The sequence below is a fragment of the Salminus brasiliensis genome, chromosome 6 (genome assembly GCF_030463535.1).
Source record: "Salminus brasiliensis chromosome 6, fSalBra1.hap2, whole genome shotgun sequence".
NCBI lineage: Eukaryota > Metazoa > Chordata > Actinopteri > Characiformes > Bryconidae > Salminus > Salminus brasiliensis.
In genome coordinates, this window is record NC_132883.1 from 32387615 (window position 1) to 32402866 (window position 15252).

General features: G+C 35.8%; 2 protein-coding genes across 4 annotated transcripts; both read right to left on the bottom strand.

Annotated features, from left to right (window-relative positions):
• Nucleotides 1-779: 779 nt before the first annotated feature.
• ptgesl (prostaglandin E synthase 2-like) lies at nt 780-5090 on the bottom strand. 2 transcript variants are annotated; one of them, XM_072682044.1, is made up of 7 exons: nt 4786-5090; nt 3466-3660; nt 3317-3372; nt 3038-3190; nt 2731-2931; nt 2415-2532; nt 780-1745 (listed from the first exon to the last, which is right to left on the bottom strand). In XM_072682044.1, the coding sequence occupies exons 1-7, from the start codon at nt 5059-5061 to the stop codon at nt 1614-1616; spliced, it is 1131 nt and encodes a 376-aa protein (XP_072538145.1). In that variant the 5' UTR covers nt 5062-5090; the 3' UTR covers nt 780-1613. The 2 variants fall into 2 exon arrangements, with proteins under 2 accessions (XP_072538145.1, XP_072538146.1); XM_072682045.1 differs by lacking the exon at nt 4786-5090 and adding an exon at nt 4272-4779.
• A 795-nt stretch (nt 5091-5885) lies between these two features.
• slc20a1a (solute carrier family 20 member 1a) lies at nt 5886-14431 on the bottom strand. Of its 2 annotated transcripts, XM_072682046.1 has the most exons (11): nt 14277-14431; nt 13247-13907; nt 11799-11939; nt 11567-11652; nt 11282-11378; nt 10399-10518; nt 10107-10316; nt 8801-9278; nt 8504-8689; nt 8093-8177; nt 5886-7981 (listed from the first exon to the last, which is right to left on the bottom strand). In XM_072682046.1, exons 2-11 carry the CDS (start codon nt 13593-13595, stop codon nt 7817-7819), a joined length of 1917 nt encoding a protein of 638 aa, XP_072538147.1. In that variant the 5' UTR covers nt 13596-13907; nt 14277-14431; the 3' UTR covers nt 5886-7816. The 2 variants fall into 2 exon arrangements, with proteins under 2 accessions (XP_072538147.1, XP_072538148.1); XM_072682047.1 differs by lacking the exon at nt 11799-11939.
• Between the last annotated feature and the right edge of the window lie 821 nt (nt 14432-15252).

Consider the following 15252-nt stretch of genomic DNA (forward strand, 5'->3'; position numbering starts at 1 on the left):
TACTGATTACCGATTCTGTAAAGCTGCTTTGTGACAACACCAGTTGTAAAAAGTGCACTACAAATAAATTTTATTTGATTTGCTAGAGTAGCTACATTTACAGCATTTAGCAGATACTCTTCTCCAGAGTTATTCACTTAGAATAACCAAAGTTAATGTGGATAGGGAGGAATTTAAGATCATTTTAATCTATTACATTGGCAGAAATGAGTGCTGTGAATAAGATGTGAATATAATGTTTCCTCTGCATTATGTCTAAAACTGCTGTTCTTATAATTAACTTATATTAACATGTATTAATATTTCATTTGTGTTTTTATTTTACTGTCAGCTGACATCCTCTGTTAAGCCTATGTGAACAATTCATTGATTCAACAGCAATTCGGTAGCGCTATGTAAGTGAAGGGAAAACGGACGGCATAGAATCGCCAAAGGCATTTCAACAAAGGGAAGTTTAGGACCAAAATATATGCAATTTTTTTTTTTTTAATAATTGAGTCATTTACTGGCAAGAGCACCCTGAGCAGCTGCATCACAACGTCTGTGAACACAAGACACTGTATTGGCTAGTACCCATTGCTCCCAGCTCATTAGACTTCCACATGCTCAGACTAACCCCTCTCCCCTGCACTTTCAGTGAAAACGTTGGCCATTAAATAGTGTGTTTCTTTAAATGAAGGCTGTATTTTTTTCACCAACTCTGGTTATACAGCCAAGTTAGATATTTGGACAGTGACAGTGTTTGCCATTGCAAAAGTACAGCGCAATCAATTAAGCAATCAATGTGAGTAAAGAGCCTTTATTATAAACAAATAAAACAGAAAGCTTATCTATATGCTATAAAAAGGTTAACTATTGATCATGTATATACAATTTACCCTGTTATGGCAAACTAAATTAAGACCTTAGGGGCCCAAACTGCACTAAAATTAATTGTATTAATTACTTTATGAAGTATTACTGTAGAAATAAACTGCTATTAATATAATGTTATGTTGAGCTTAAACAGTTTTGAAGACATTTGTGCTGTAAATACTGAAATCTGAAAACAGAGACAATATACTGAAGTGTCCGTGTGTGTGCGCGCGTGCATGTGCTGGTTACTGTTTGGCTCGCAGTGTGAAAAGTGATCTTGGTACTGAGGGGGGAAAAAAAAAAAAAAAAAAAAAAAAAAAGCATGCATGTAATGGTACAAAAACTATATACAGTAAGTTTGATTATATGTGCATACATTTTACTCAACATAACTCAGTAGGTTCCATACTGATCATGAAATAACTGAAGTTATTATAGTATTAAAAAGACTTGCTAATGAACGCATGTGCAAGGTTTTATTCCATCATTTAAGCTAGATAACACTAAATACTTTACACTGAAAGTTGCAACTATTATTTTTTGTATTTGTCCACAATACACGCGATTCATCAAATGATCCTCTCTCTTCCAGTCATTACAACATCAAGACAGTAGGTGGCGATGTGTTATATATATATATATATATAAAATAAAAAGCTCAAAACTGCTCAATTCAGAACACTGCACATTAAATTGTAATGCACATCAGACACTATTAACGTCTTTGACACAGAACGATTTCAGAAAGAACTGAATCTTTACTCAGCAGGGCTACAATTATGAAGTAAAGTCTTCTCCATACGTCCATACCAGTGCTTAACTTTGGTGTTCTCCATCATGTCGTTGAAAGCCTGAAGGCCTTCCATAACCCTAAGAACACCAAACACTGCCTGTACAGAAGAACATAACACACTTTAGTTAATGAACTTTAGAACAGCTTTACCTTAATCTTAGATGATATACATTTATATACATATGATATACATATACATCTGCATTTTACCATTACTCATCTTATAATAAGAAGGAAATAACAGATAAAACCTCAACATAGGACTGAATACATTTTTCAAACGTAAATAATTGGTTGCAACGTTCAGGCACCATTTTAAATTACAAATCCAAACATTTGTTTTAAAACATAGATGGGGATAAAATACAAGTATACAGGTGTATATATGAATGTGTAGATCATATGTCAGGAGATAAAATAAAAAAAATAAAAAATTATCCTAGATCAAGGTCATGGGTCTTACATTCAAAATTGGCTGGTTAGTAAATATTCAGCAATGTAATTTCTGAAAAGCTGAAACATGTGGAAGAAAAATCAACTGGGTATTAGCTTATTATGCCACAAAGGCCACATATCTTGGCAGTTTATAACAGACAATTCTGTTACTTCAAATAAGAAAATGTGTTTAGTTTATGAATTTACATAAAATGTTCTTACTTGCATTAGACAGAATTGCCTGAATGTTTTATTGATAATGGAAATAAGGTTAACAAAACTATTTTTGTTGAATTCATTGTTAAATAATTTCTTATGAGCTCAATCATACCAGATCTGCAAGGTTAGGACTCTCTCCTCCCATGAATTTCTTCTTCTTCCCAACAGCTGCAACCCAATCATTGACAGCCTTGTAGAGGTCCTGTCTAACATCCTCCTGAAGGTTGTGTCTATATTAGGGAAGAAAGAAAAAAAACTTTTAAAAAGGCAATAATAAACAATAAGAGCTATAATACTTTACAGATGTAAAATAAATTCCATGCTGTTACAGTTTTATAGTATTTTATAATATTTTATTTTTAGGAATATAAAAACACCAAATTCATCAGCATACATCATAAGGTACTAGATTTAAAAGTTGCACTCACTTGTTTCTGAGCTTTTTTGAGATGATCCACATGGCAGCTGCCCCAACATACTTCGCAAAGAAACCCTCAAACCTGCCAAATTTTCCTTCATGGACTATGTAGTCAAATGAAGCCAGTGCCTCCCCCAGTGTGCGGTAGACATTAGGAGAAATAAGGTGCACAAGCCAATCATCTGCCCACTTACGCCATTTGATTTCCTCGCTGAAAGCCAATGTAGACAAGACAGCATTAAGAATACTGTACGCAAGACATCGTCATATAAAATAACCTACACTTCTTGCACCACTATCATCAATTACAGACTTACTTTCTGGAATCTTTTTCTGGATACAGTTGCTCACAGTGTGCATCATTTACCATCACCCAGTACTTGTTGCCAAACTCTGTGACATCTTTTCCACTCTCATTTTTTGCCTTTATTTCAGGATAACAGGCAAGAATCTGAGGAATAGTCATGTCCCTAGGAACATTGGGGGGGGGGGGGGGGGGGGTGTTAAAGGAGTACATTCACTTTGCATTCTGTGCATTCAATTTCATTTTGTTGCATACATATCATGCAATTGTCAATACTCCACAGCATACTCACTTGCTAATCAGGTATGTCATCAAAGCACTAATAATAACAGAGGAGTCATTAAGTTGCTGTCAAAAAGGGAACAAAAGACGTTTAAACCCATATGAGTTTTTTTTTGCTCGTTTGATTAATCACAAGCCAAACTATTATTGACTACTTACGACAGTTCCATTAACCATCAGGATGGGAACTTTTTTGTAAGCAGACCACTTGATTTCTTGTCGCATAACTGGATTAACTTCCACAATTTCATATGGGATGCGATGGTAGTCTAAGAACACTCTCACTTTACTGCAGAATGGGCAGGTCTTGTACTGGTACAACATCAGCTTAAAATCTGTTTCAAGACCTGGAGCCTACAGAAAAGGCACAGTTGTAATAGACACAAGAGAGTGAGTGATACATAATTGAGAACAGTGCCCCCCCCTTTTCTTTTTATCAATCATTCAACAGCTATTAAAATTATTACACAAAACTACCCACTATCATTTAGTAAATGTTGCTCCTATAAGTATTGTACATTTAGTAAAAGATGATCATATAACAGTTGTTTTAAGTAGGAGGCAGTTGATTAAACTCATTTTGGAGCCATATAAGGAACTGTTCAAATGCTATACATAAATCCACAAAAACTGTCAGTACAATTTAGCAGAAGTTAATAAACTCCATCTGAATATTGTAGTTTGCTGTGTAGGAAGTACGTAAATACGTGTTTTAATTAAATACATGTTTTTGTGCCATATATTCAAAAGCTTAATAAGCTGTTGTATCAGCAACTGTAAAATAAAACAGTTGCATTTTCCTGTTTTTCCAAACCATGCCATAACGATTGAAGGCCATGGCAATTACCGTAAACAGACATTTCTAAAACCTTTCCCTGCCAATCATTTGTTTCCAATCAGCTGCCAGCTAGCTATCTAGCTAGATACATACACTGCTCTTTAGGCGTAAATGTGGATTATAGTACTTGTATTCCAGTATAGTCCGTCGAGTTTGTAGACGGCCCCTTAGTTCTCGGCGAGGTCACGGGGATCCACAGAAATCAACGTATACTGTCTTTTTTAGAAACCACAAATTCCCGACGTCTTGGTTACCAATAACAAACATTTACTAATATTGCAACTTCTGCACAGACCGATGGAAGGTTACTTAAATAAATTCTAACATATGAATGAATACCTTTACGGCAACAGTAAAACACTGTTTATTTTTACTGTTTATATTAAGTGCTAGCGCCAGCCACGTTACAGATGAATTAAACAAACGTATAGCACTACGTTACCTATAATTCTCATCCTTAAATAAACTGACAAACAATCTGACAATCATTATTTGTATACTAGGCTACAGGATTTTAGATGAAAAGAAAGTGTTTTATGCCCATATATTCACTGAATTAAGACCAACATTATTTGCGCTCAGACAAAATGATAAATATTTTCGTAATATCAGAAACATAACACATTGCTAAAACACATCACCGTTGCTGCATCTGCCAGGTGCCACTTAATAGCGAAGTTCGATATCTGGTACAGACCGAATCCGCCGCCAAGTACGAATGCACAACCCAACCCTCTGCCGCCAAGCAAAAACGAAAGTCCCTCTCGGAAACCTTCACGACCTGTTCCATAGGTTCTTCCTGGGCGTCGCAAAGAGGCACTTATAGCAAATGCTGCCGCTTTATTTGTAATGCAACTTGGCTTTTCATGTACCAGTCTGCTGACCTTGCTAATCAGACGAACACATGCCGCGGCCATCTTAATTTAAACGCCTACGGCAAGCGAGAAGCATGTGAAGCGCCCTTACCACAATAACATGTGACTGCAGAGCAGCAATTTTAAGCTTGTGCATGCGCAGGGTAATCAATATTTCAGTCGTTTTAGGTGGGTTTACAATATATTTGTGATAAATGTGCATTTGGCTAACGTTATTTGTAAGCTTTAGATAAAACAAACTGTCGTTGGAATGCATCTAGACATTCTGCTGTACAAACTAGCTAGCTACGGATATTATATAAGGAGTAAACAGTGAAGCACGTTTTCTGGATAAGAGCGTCTGCTAAATGCCTTAAATGTAAATGTAATTCACATGATACATATTACACATACTTTAGATTATGTGGTCTGAGTAAGCTTATGGTTTATGTGGTATCGCTCAGTTACTATTGAATTTAACCTCAAAGTTGATAGCTGACTTTACTAATGCGTGTACACAAGTATACGCCTAAGAAGCTATTGCTGAATAAGTAACAAACATGCGAGGAGAACAAAACAATCAACTTCTCAGACGAAATACATACATACATGCATACATACATATATGCAGTTAAATGAAGAAACACATGCCGACTGCATGGCGCTCTGGTTTCGGTTTGGACAAAGCTTATCAACACTTAATTAACTGAATCAAGCAATGGTGCAGTATTTTTTATTTGCACAACACTGGCGTAGTAAAAGCGTAAAGCGACCCATTAAAGCATTTTGGTTTCAAATGTGTTACTGCCTTAAAAGCCTCGTTCCGCCCATGAGTAACAGAAGCAATAAACACACGGCAAAACCATACAGTAAACACATGAAAAAAGTGAAATTCAATACTTTTTTAATATAACAAATTGACATGGTCACACAAAGTTCTAAAGTAGCCCAAACAATTCTCAGTCCACACGGCAGTGCACGTCACATAACGGAGTCTTTTTAACTATTAGCCACACCCCTCCTGCGGCAACGGCTCAGGGTTTTCGGAGTTTTGGCCTACGCTTACCAAGAAATTACCAAAAATTGTATTTTTGTCTTTATCACTTTTCTGGATGTTCACCCACAATTCAGAATAATCATAATGCCGCTTGAGATAAATAAATGTTTGCTTTATTAATTATTATATTATAAATATTATATTTATTTAGCCTTTTCAGTATTTGCAAGGATGACTTTGTCTTACATAGGCTTTGTGGGTTAAAGAAGGATGATTAATGTATCTTTAAGAACAGCTTTAATAGGAAATATTGTACATGTGGACAATACAATTAAAATATAGTAATGGCTAAAATATTGGCCTGTACATCATTCAAAAAGTCCAAAACCTTCCTCTGAATGTTTGCAATTAAAAATGCTTTGGTGTTCACATTTATTTATTTTGTTTGCAATGGAACAACACAAAAAAAGAATCTGATATCCACACAGAACTCCAGAACATAATTATTGGCACCCACAACTTAATATTTGGTCGCACACCCCCTGGAAACGATAACTGAAATCAATGAATTAAGTTCTTGAATCTGGAATTTTGGACCACTCTGTCACCCCTGCTTTTGTTTACCCTCATCATGTGCTCTGAAGCACATGGCTGTTTGTTTTTGTCATTCCTAGCCACCTGTGTCTATGTCCTAGCCACACCGCCTTGTTAGCTCCAGGTGTTCCTCATCTATCTGTTTATAAGTACCCCTAGCCATTTTTACTTGGCTGGTCTTGTATATGTTCATGTGCATGGCCTGCCTGTTTGTTTTATTTGTTAATTTTAGTGCTTTTTTTGTTTCTTTTGTTTGTCTCTATATTTGCTTTACCTGTTTGTTCCGTTTCTGTTTAGTGTGCTCTGTTTTTTCTTTTCTTTAATAAATCCCTGCATGTACTTCCGCCTCCACCTCCAAGCTTCACCACACTGTGACACACTCTTCTTTTGCCACTAGTCTCTCAGATTTAAAAGGTGCTTTATCCCCAATGCTGTTTTGAGATCTCCCCACAGGTGTTATATATTATTCAGGTCTGTCTACTTCAGAATTTTCCATTTAGCATGCTAGGGGTCACTGTCCTACTGGAAGACCCATAAGCTCTGACGGAGACCCAGCGTTCTGACACTTGGCCCAACACTGCACGCCAAAGTTGTTTGAAAGTCTTCGGTTTTTATAATTCCATGCCCACATTAAAGGCACCCAGCAACAAGACCTCTACTGTTTGGCCGTAGGGACAATGTACTTCTTGCCGAGACTGTTCTTGGATAGCCTTATTTTATTTTCTGTTAATGGTACAATGATGTGCTTTAACAAAAAATGTTTTTGTAACAATTTTGGTTCTCTCTTTCTTCTCTCCATGCTCAGTGGAATATAGAAACTTTATATAGTCAACTTTTCTCCGTTTAAAATATAGAAATTCTATACATGATTGAAATCAATTAAATACAATTTTTCATTGTCACAATGCAAACAAAAGAAATGTACATGTGAAGCAATTGTAAGTGCAACAAATTTCTGGAAGAAGTGGTGCAGAAGTGAAACATTGTTTCTGCTAGTTTGCTAGTTAAACTGTTTGTTACCACACTGCATTTTCTATTTGGCTTTCTCTTTTTACAGGGCAGGATGTGCTACAAAAACAAAGAACACATAAAGTACAGGAGTCATAGGCCAAGCATGTTAATCTGAGCATACTTTGCACAATAAGGAATCTGAATACAAATAGAAATGGAAATCTTCTTTTAAAAGACACACACAAACAGTAAATGAGTATACTTGTAGTTAGGCTTTTAACTTACAGGCAAAATAGCAAAGTAGAACAATGCCATAATGGCAGCACTTAAAAGACCAGATATAGGCACAGTCACAAACCAGGCAATAAAAATATTTCGAAAAAGCAGCCAGTCAACAGCTTTCCTGGAGCGAAGCCACCCTACAGCCACAACAGATCCAACCTGTTAATTCAAAAGCATGCAAAATCAGAAGCAAGTGCTAGTGATGTATATTTTATAGCAACAAAGGTACAGCCTTTAAAAAAAAAAAAAAATTTCTTGAGACATGGTCACCTTGCAATGAGTGGTACTGACTGGGAGTCCAATGTTCGAAGCAACAACCACAGTTATAGCAGAGGCCAGTTCAATGCTGAATCCACTACGAGGAAATAAATAAAAATGTAGTTGAAAAACAAGTGCACAAGTTTACTTGTTTAAACCTAATGAATAATGCTTAAATGATTAACAAAAAAGAAATGTGCTTTATACCATATAAATTAATGTAATTTATTGGTTGTACTTTGCAAACAGACAAAATGCAGTTAAGTTACAAGTTAACTATACAATCCAATTCTTCTTATGTCGGATGTTGACTGATTTCAGGTCAGACCAACATAAGAAAATAATAACCCTTATGAGTAACTGTCATAAAATAAGAAACGCAACAAATATATTTTAAAAAGCTTTTAATTAGGTCATATGTACCTGGACGGTGTAATGGGGGTCAAATCTTTGCCCATAGTTTGTATAACCCTTCGGCCCCAAACCCACAGCCCAATGCATATTCCTAGTCCCCCATAGATAAGTAACCAAATAGGTGTTGGGGCAGTAGTTGCTACAGAGGCACTTTCATACACAAGCCAGAGAGCTACCAAGGGACCAATTGCATTGCTGTAAAAGGAAATGGGAGACAGGACAGGGTAACATTATTTTTTCATTAGTTTTTGAACATAATCTCATGAATTTGTTGTTATTATAATCCAAGACATATCAAAACTGTACCTGACATCATTCCCTCCATGTGCAAAGGATCCAAAGCAGGCAGTAAGAATTTGCAGGAACTGGAAAAGCATGGATACCTCTGGCTTGTCAATCTCCAGTTCATCCACTTCCTCTTCCTGTAGGGGGTTCACTGCATTTTGTTCATTACCAAGATCTATAGGAATGTCACCAGCACCACCAGCATCTCCATCTGTCACAGATGTGCTGTAACTGATGTAACTGTCAATTCGTGAACGCTGTTTCTCACCATCTTCTCCAAATTGAACTCCCTCACTTTCTTTAAAGGATCCATGAATTCCATAGATGGCTAAAGTATATGAAGTATAGCTGTTGTTTCGACGAATGGGCTTGTCATCAGTCTCACCCATGCAGTCGCCCATTTTGGCTCGATGTAGCCTGTGCAACAAGTCCTTGTAGATGCCAGAGTCTTTGTTCAGTGAATGGTAGTGGGTCCTCTGCAGCTGTGAGACTGCCGTTCCTGTATTTTCATTTAGCAATACAACAGCCATATACGTTACATCATGTTTGAAGGTATCCAATATTGTCTATGCCTTTAATATACACATCTTTATGTATTATATGTCTGCCTGTCTTTAATGTTTTATTTGAAATAAATAAAAATGAACTAAAATTAATTGATTAAATGGGCTAATTGTAATGACATATTTCTATTAATATTTTACATTTCAGCTTTCCCCAGAATTACAGTTGCAAATGCAAGAGCTGGTTGCAGAAAATATCTACAGAACTAGAATTTTTGCTTGATGATTGTTGTGCATGTAAATGTAAAAAATGTAAGATTTTTAGAAGTTTATTTAACCAAGGGCATATACTTATAACCATTAAATTAATTTGTAAATGCTGTCTAAGTTAACAAAATGCTGACAATCCCAATTAGAAACAATAAGAAGAATAAGAATAGCACAAAAAAAGCTCCCAGATTTAGCAGTAAAAAAAATTAAGTGTAAGTGTACACTGTTCATGACCCAGGATGAGCACCATCATCATCTTATCAGCTTTGGGAGGATTCACTAAATGCTAAACCTTTACACACGTTACAATTTAACTAGGCTTAAGTTTTGTGATTGAGTTGACCCATCATTTAAATAATATAAATTTCAAACGGGCCAATTAGAATGGCAGAGGTGCTAACATGAAGCAGTGTTCACTATTTTTTATGAAAATAAAACATGATGATCAGGGATTTTCTGTGAAATGTGTTGGACCTATTTACTTTACCTTATTTTTTTAAGGCACTGTTTAGGTCAGAAAAAAAGTTGTCACTTATTTATTTGAAAAAACTGACCATTGCAATCCAGGTCTTTGTTTTCAAAATCTTTGTTGTCAAGGTCAGCGTCTTCAGAGTCACCAATGTCAAATGTCGCTTTTGTGCTGTCCACAGGCATCCGGAGACCAGGAGAATAGGACTGGGATGTCACAAGATGTTTAACTGATGTATTTGTGGAAATTGTCTTCGCAAGCAATGATGCCTGACAATGTTTAGGTGAAGGCAAACCTAAATGGAATGAATTTTAAAGTTTATTCCACAGGGCACATTGAGGTGAACCTTTTAAATAATTAGTGGTGTAGAAACATACCTTTGATCTTCTTTTTTAAGTGTGGACATACAACAAACCACACCACCACAGCAGCGAAGAAGGCACAACTCAGCGAGATAAGAAGTGTTCCCCACCATGGCACCTTGTTAAATCCAAGCACTGTTCAAAAACAAGAAAGGGACAGTTGAATTCTTGGGAAGGCCACAAATCGTAAACAATATTGCGGATAGGCACAAAACAAAACATCTGGAACACAGCTTTAACCTGAGTTAAACCAAAGCATACATCAAAAGTAACATGGGCAGAAAAAACTCACAGAACTTAAGAACTCTGAAAAAGCATGAAATGAAACAACATGACAGAAAGAAACCAAGCGAACATCAAAAAAGCAATAAACAATAATAACGCAATAAACATACAACACATACAAGCACAAAACACACAAAAACACACTCGAATACAATACACAGAACAGAATGAGACCTGACAGAGTATACAAGGGGTAGGGATGGAAAAGGTAACAAATGGGAACACTAAAGGGAAAGCTCAGATGAGGGAAGAAATAAAAACACAGATTCACATGAGAACAGATTGTGTGTGTGTGTGTGGGTGTGTGTGTGTGTGTGTTTGGATGCATGCGCATGAGACAGTGTCAATACACTGTAGTGAAAAAGTTTTGAGTGTGCCACCAATTCAACAGGATTACTCTTGATAGGTTCAGCCCACAAAGGGAGAAGGTGGACCTGATGTTTTAATATGTTTCCAATGGATATCAAGAAATAATTAATTAGAATATACAAACTGCCTTTCCCAGAGCCAAGAAAATAGAACATACCATTACTAAGACATATTAAATAAAAACATACATATCTATTAAGGAAGTGCGTGGGCTTATTAGTATGTAAGATTATTCTAAACTCACTTGGAGCTCCAGTGAACATAATGGAGAAAAGATTTATCCCCATAGTAACAGCATAGAATATTGGGAGGGCTCTTAAACCATTGGCCATTGGGTCATCCTAGAATACAAAAAAAATTTGGGCTAGTCAAGCTCAATCTGTCAAGTAATTTCAAACTGTATATCGCTCCATTCCAATACATGCAGATTTAATATGGACAGTAAAACAAACTTAGCTAATTGAAGCATGAAAAGAAACATGGACAGGTTATGTAAAACAGTTATTAAACAAGTTTAGTGTTTTTATACCTTATTTAGGATGAACTTGCGGACAGAGTAAAAGAGAACTGCGGACATGATGCCTGACAGCAGAGGGGAGAGGAACCAAGAAGCAACTGTGGCAAACATAAATAAAATAAATGCACACACATAAGCTATTTAAAACAACTTGCAAAAAGGACAAACATGATTTCTTAAGATTATGTGACTAGAAGACTTTAAAACTAGTTTAGCAAAAGGACACTGTAGCTGTAGGGCATACCAATACGAAGCAGTTCCAGCCATTTGACACCTTGGTAACCCCTAGCAACCATAGAAAAGCCAATAGTGGCTCCAACAATGCAGTGTGTTCCAGAAATCGGGAGCTTAAGAAAAGAAGCCACCAGCTGCCAAACGGCAGACCCTACAACACACACATACACATACCTGTGATATGATATGAATATTTTCAAATCAGTTAGACAAAGATCTATCCTGTTGATAGCTAAAGTACAGTAATTAAATTGTTTTTCTGTACATAAAAGATAAGTAATACACAAGTGTGAACTTCAGTACTAAATGAGATTGTCAATGTTTGATTTAACAACATTTTTGTTACTAGCCATGTGATTCTTGCCGTATTGTATTACAATTTTTAATTTGATATCTTTTATAAAAACACCAAAATAAAAATAACACTGTCCACAACTGTAATTATCATCCATTAGGAATGAGGAATAAAGGAAACAATAGTGTAACAAGGTTGCTGCAGGATGAGGACTGGACTGAGCACTAAATAATTCTATGCAATATGATTGTTGAAACAATATCTGTACTTGAATTTTCTGTGCACTGCTGCACACAATAGTGGAGATGAAGAAAGAGTACAGTAAATTTGAATCCTTTATTTTTTACTTAATACTACACCAAAGCGCATTTCAGATCATTTTATATGTTTAGATATTTTAGATAAATGTCAATATCTTTGCTTTTAGAAACGCTTGAAGAATTCTGAGGATGGGTATTAGTCATCCACACAAGCCAGGCTGTACATTAACATGGCTTGTAGTCCTCAAGCTCCAATTTAAAATTTGCTATTCCACTTTAAGAGCATTAAAACTACAATTGCAATTTATTATAGAACGTCTGACTTTCCTATATAAAATTCAATCATTTATATTATTAAAACTACCATGGATTCAGACAAGAGAAGACAGATGTTGATGCCATTCTGGGTTATGGAAATACCTGGGCGAAAATCAAGTATCTACATTTAAACATACTTAAGTGCATCAGAGTAAAATGTGAGGTTATATGGGTCGTATATTGACAAATATATGTTATGGATGCAGCCTGTTAGAGCTGTAGTTCATCCAGGTTAGTAGGTATTGTGCAATAGGGAAGAACTAACTAACCTAGTTAACTTAGAGCTGGAAAACTAGATAGATAGATAGATAGATAGATAGATAGATAGATAACTTCAGGAAAGTCAGGTATCACAGCAGTACAGAAGTACAGTGAAAGCAAACAAGGGCAAAGCAAAGAACAAAGTAGCCTCCTTTACATGTACAAATATATAAACAGAAGAAGATATCATGATAATATAACAAGCAGTGAAAGTGTAAAGTGTAATAAGGCACATAAATATTATGTAGATGACAGTGCAGTGCATCTTGTCATACCAATATCAATATAATGCAGTATAAAGTAAAAAAAAAAAAAAATTCTCACCAAACATGGCACTGATGGAGCCTGCCATCAGTATAGGCTCAGAGCCATTGTACATGTTAATGTCAATGATTCCCGACCGAATTGTCTCACTGACTTTGGCCCCCAGAAGAATCGCACCTATTGTCTCGAAGATGGTAGCAAGAATGCAAGCCTGACGCAGTGTCACCACTCCAGAACCCACTGCTGTGCCAAATGAGTTAGCCACATCATTGGCTCCCACAGAAAAAGCCAAGATAAAAGCAATTATAAAGCCTAAAACTAGCAGCCACAAATAGTGAGATATGTTGGCCTCCATGTTTAAGGCTGATGTGGTCACAGTCACTAAGGATACGAGTGTAGTGGATTCCATTGCTGCTACTTATGTGAAACTACTTATGTAAATCAAATTGTTAGGATCAATTATTGAGCTGTCAAAACAATAATTACAAATTTAGGCACTATCTGAACAAAATTATGTATTTTTGTCATTAACAAATACAGTGCAGATTTATAGATTAGAGACTAAATATACAAGGATGGCCATAAAGAAAAATAGCTACAATGGCATTTTCCTATCATCTACAGTGGAAGTGAAACGGATGCAATTGATAGCTACACATTTTTTAGCTGTTGAAGGCTACACATGGAAAGACAGCAGTTGCAGTGCGGTGGATAGCACATTCTGGAAAAAAAAATATCAATCAATACATTTTGCATACTAAAAACAGCAAAGCACAATAATTATATAATAATTATTAAGAATTAGACATATGTAATAACAAAATGTCCACAACTGATTGATGATTTTAAGCTCGATGTTTTTTGTTTAAGGGCTTAGGAGGCCGTTATGTAACTCTGAAACCATGAGAGGACCATGGAAGCGCACTAGTGAAAAGATTTTTAACGCGATGTCAAGTATTAAAAATAATATAGATCATTTACTAACAAACGTACTACTAAATAGTAAATTGTTACAATGAGATAGGCTAACTATCTATATCGGAAGAAGTAATTAGCAAAACACTATAATATTCGATTATCAGCTACTCACCAAATAAATAATAAAAAGTCCTTCTTCAACAAACAGTCGACGATATGATAGTTGTTTTTTATCGTTCCTATTTTAACAAAAGCTTCCTATTCCATGGTTCAGTAAGCCACAGCTCTTTCTCTCCCTCTCTCGAAAAGTAACTGAAGCTGATTATATCTATTTCTCCAGAAGAGGAGGGCAAACGGTTCTTACGACAGACCTACTGAGCAAATTGACCTACGTCAGCGTCACAGACTTTTAATATTTAGCCAAACATAGCAGGTAAGCTATTTGCTACATGTACTTTTTGTTATATGTCATATTTGTATTTCACGTGTTACATGTTGCTTATTTAAGAAAAAAGTGGTTTGGTCGACTGTGTAAAATACACAATTACGTAACCATAATTATTTTGTATAGCCAGTTTACTTAATTATATACATACAGTTTTATGGGTCCCTTGGCCAAAAGAGACACTGACATTTTTTTAAAATAACAAGTAGTAAAGACAGCCTTTGTAGTTAATTATACATAAACAGTATTTTAAGCAATAACTAAATCACAGTTACTCATAACATAAAAAACTTCTAAATTAATCTATCAAAAATCACTTTGGCCTGTGCAAAAGTTTGGGCATCCTAAGCTTGGCATATCTGATATCATTCAGGAATGGACTGGAGAAAATCCCTCAACGTAACATTAGGTAGCAGACTCTTTGAAAACAATAACTAAAATCAATTGTTTTCTGTAACCATGAGTTACCTGTAACCATAGGTCTCTTACAAATCAAATCAAATCATATTTATTGTCACATCACATTAACACATGCATGAGGGTGAGTGAAAACTGTGCATAGTCCCCTCATGGTAGTAAAAACACAAATATAGAATGTTGTTTAGGTGGTGGAGTTCTTAATAATCCTCCTCAACTTCCTCAGACAGCGGCTGGTGTATACATTCAGAAGGTTTGAAAGCTGAACCCTATTGATGTGATGGGT

What these genes read in the sequence shown, in the direction of transcription:
- ptgesl (XM_072682044.1), bottom strand. Translation starts at nt 5,061, where the DNA reads ATGGCCGCGGCATGTGTTCGTCTGATTAGCAAGGTCAGCAGACTGGTA. An exon ending in TGATGGTTAATGGAACTGTC is followed by an intron (nt 3,373 to 3,465) that starts GTAAGTAGTCAA and finishes CCTTTTTGACAG; the next exon opens with CAACTTAATGACTCCTCTGT. An exon ending in CCAGAAAAAGATTCCAGAAA is followed by an intron (nt 2,932 to 3,037) that starts GTAAGTCTGTAA and finishes ATTGGCTTTCAG; the next exon opens with CGAGGAAATCAAATGGCGTA.
- slc20a1a (XM_072682046.1), bottom strand. Translation starts at nt 13,595, where the DNA reads ATGGAATCCACTACACTCGTATCCTTAGTGACTGTGACCACATCAGCC. An exon ending in GCAAGTTCATCCTAAATAAG is followed by an intron (nt 11,379 to 11,566) that starts GTATAAAAACAC and finishes TTTGTATTCTAG; the next exon opens with GATGACCCAATGGCCAATGG. An exon ending in CAAAGACCTGGATTGCAATG is followed by an intron (nt 9,279 to 10,106) that starts GTCAGTTTTTTC and finishes ATGAAAATACAG; the next exon opens with GAACGGCAGTCTCACAGCTG.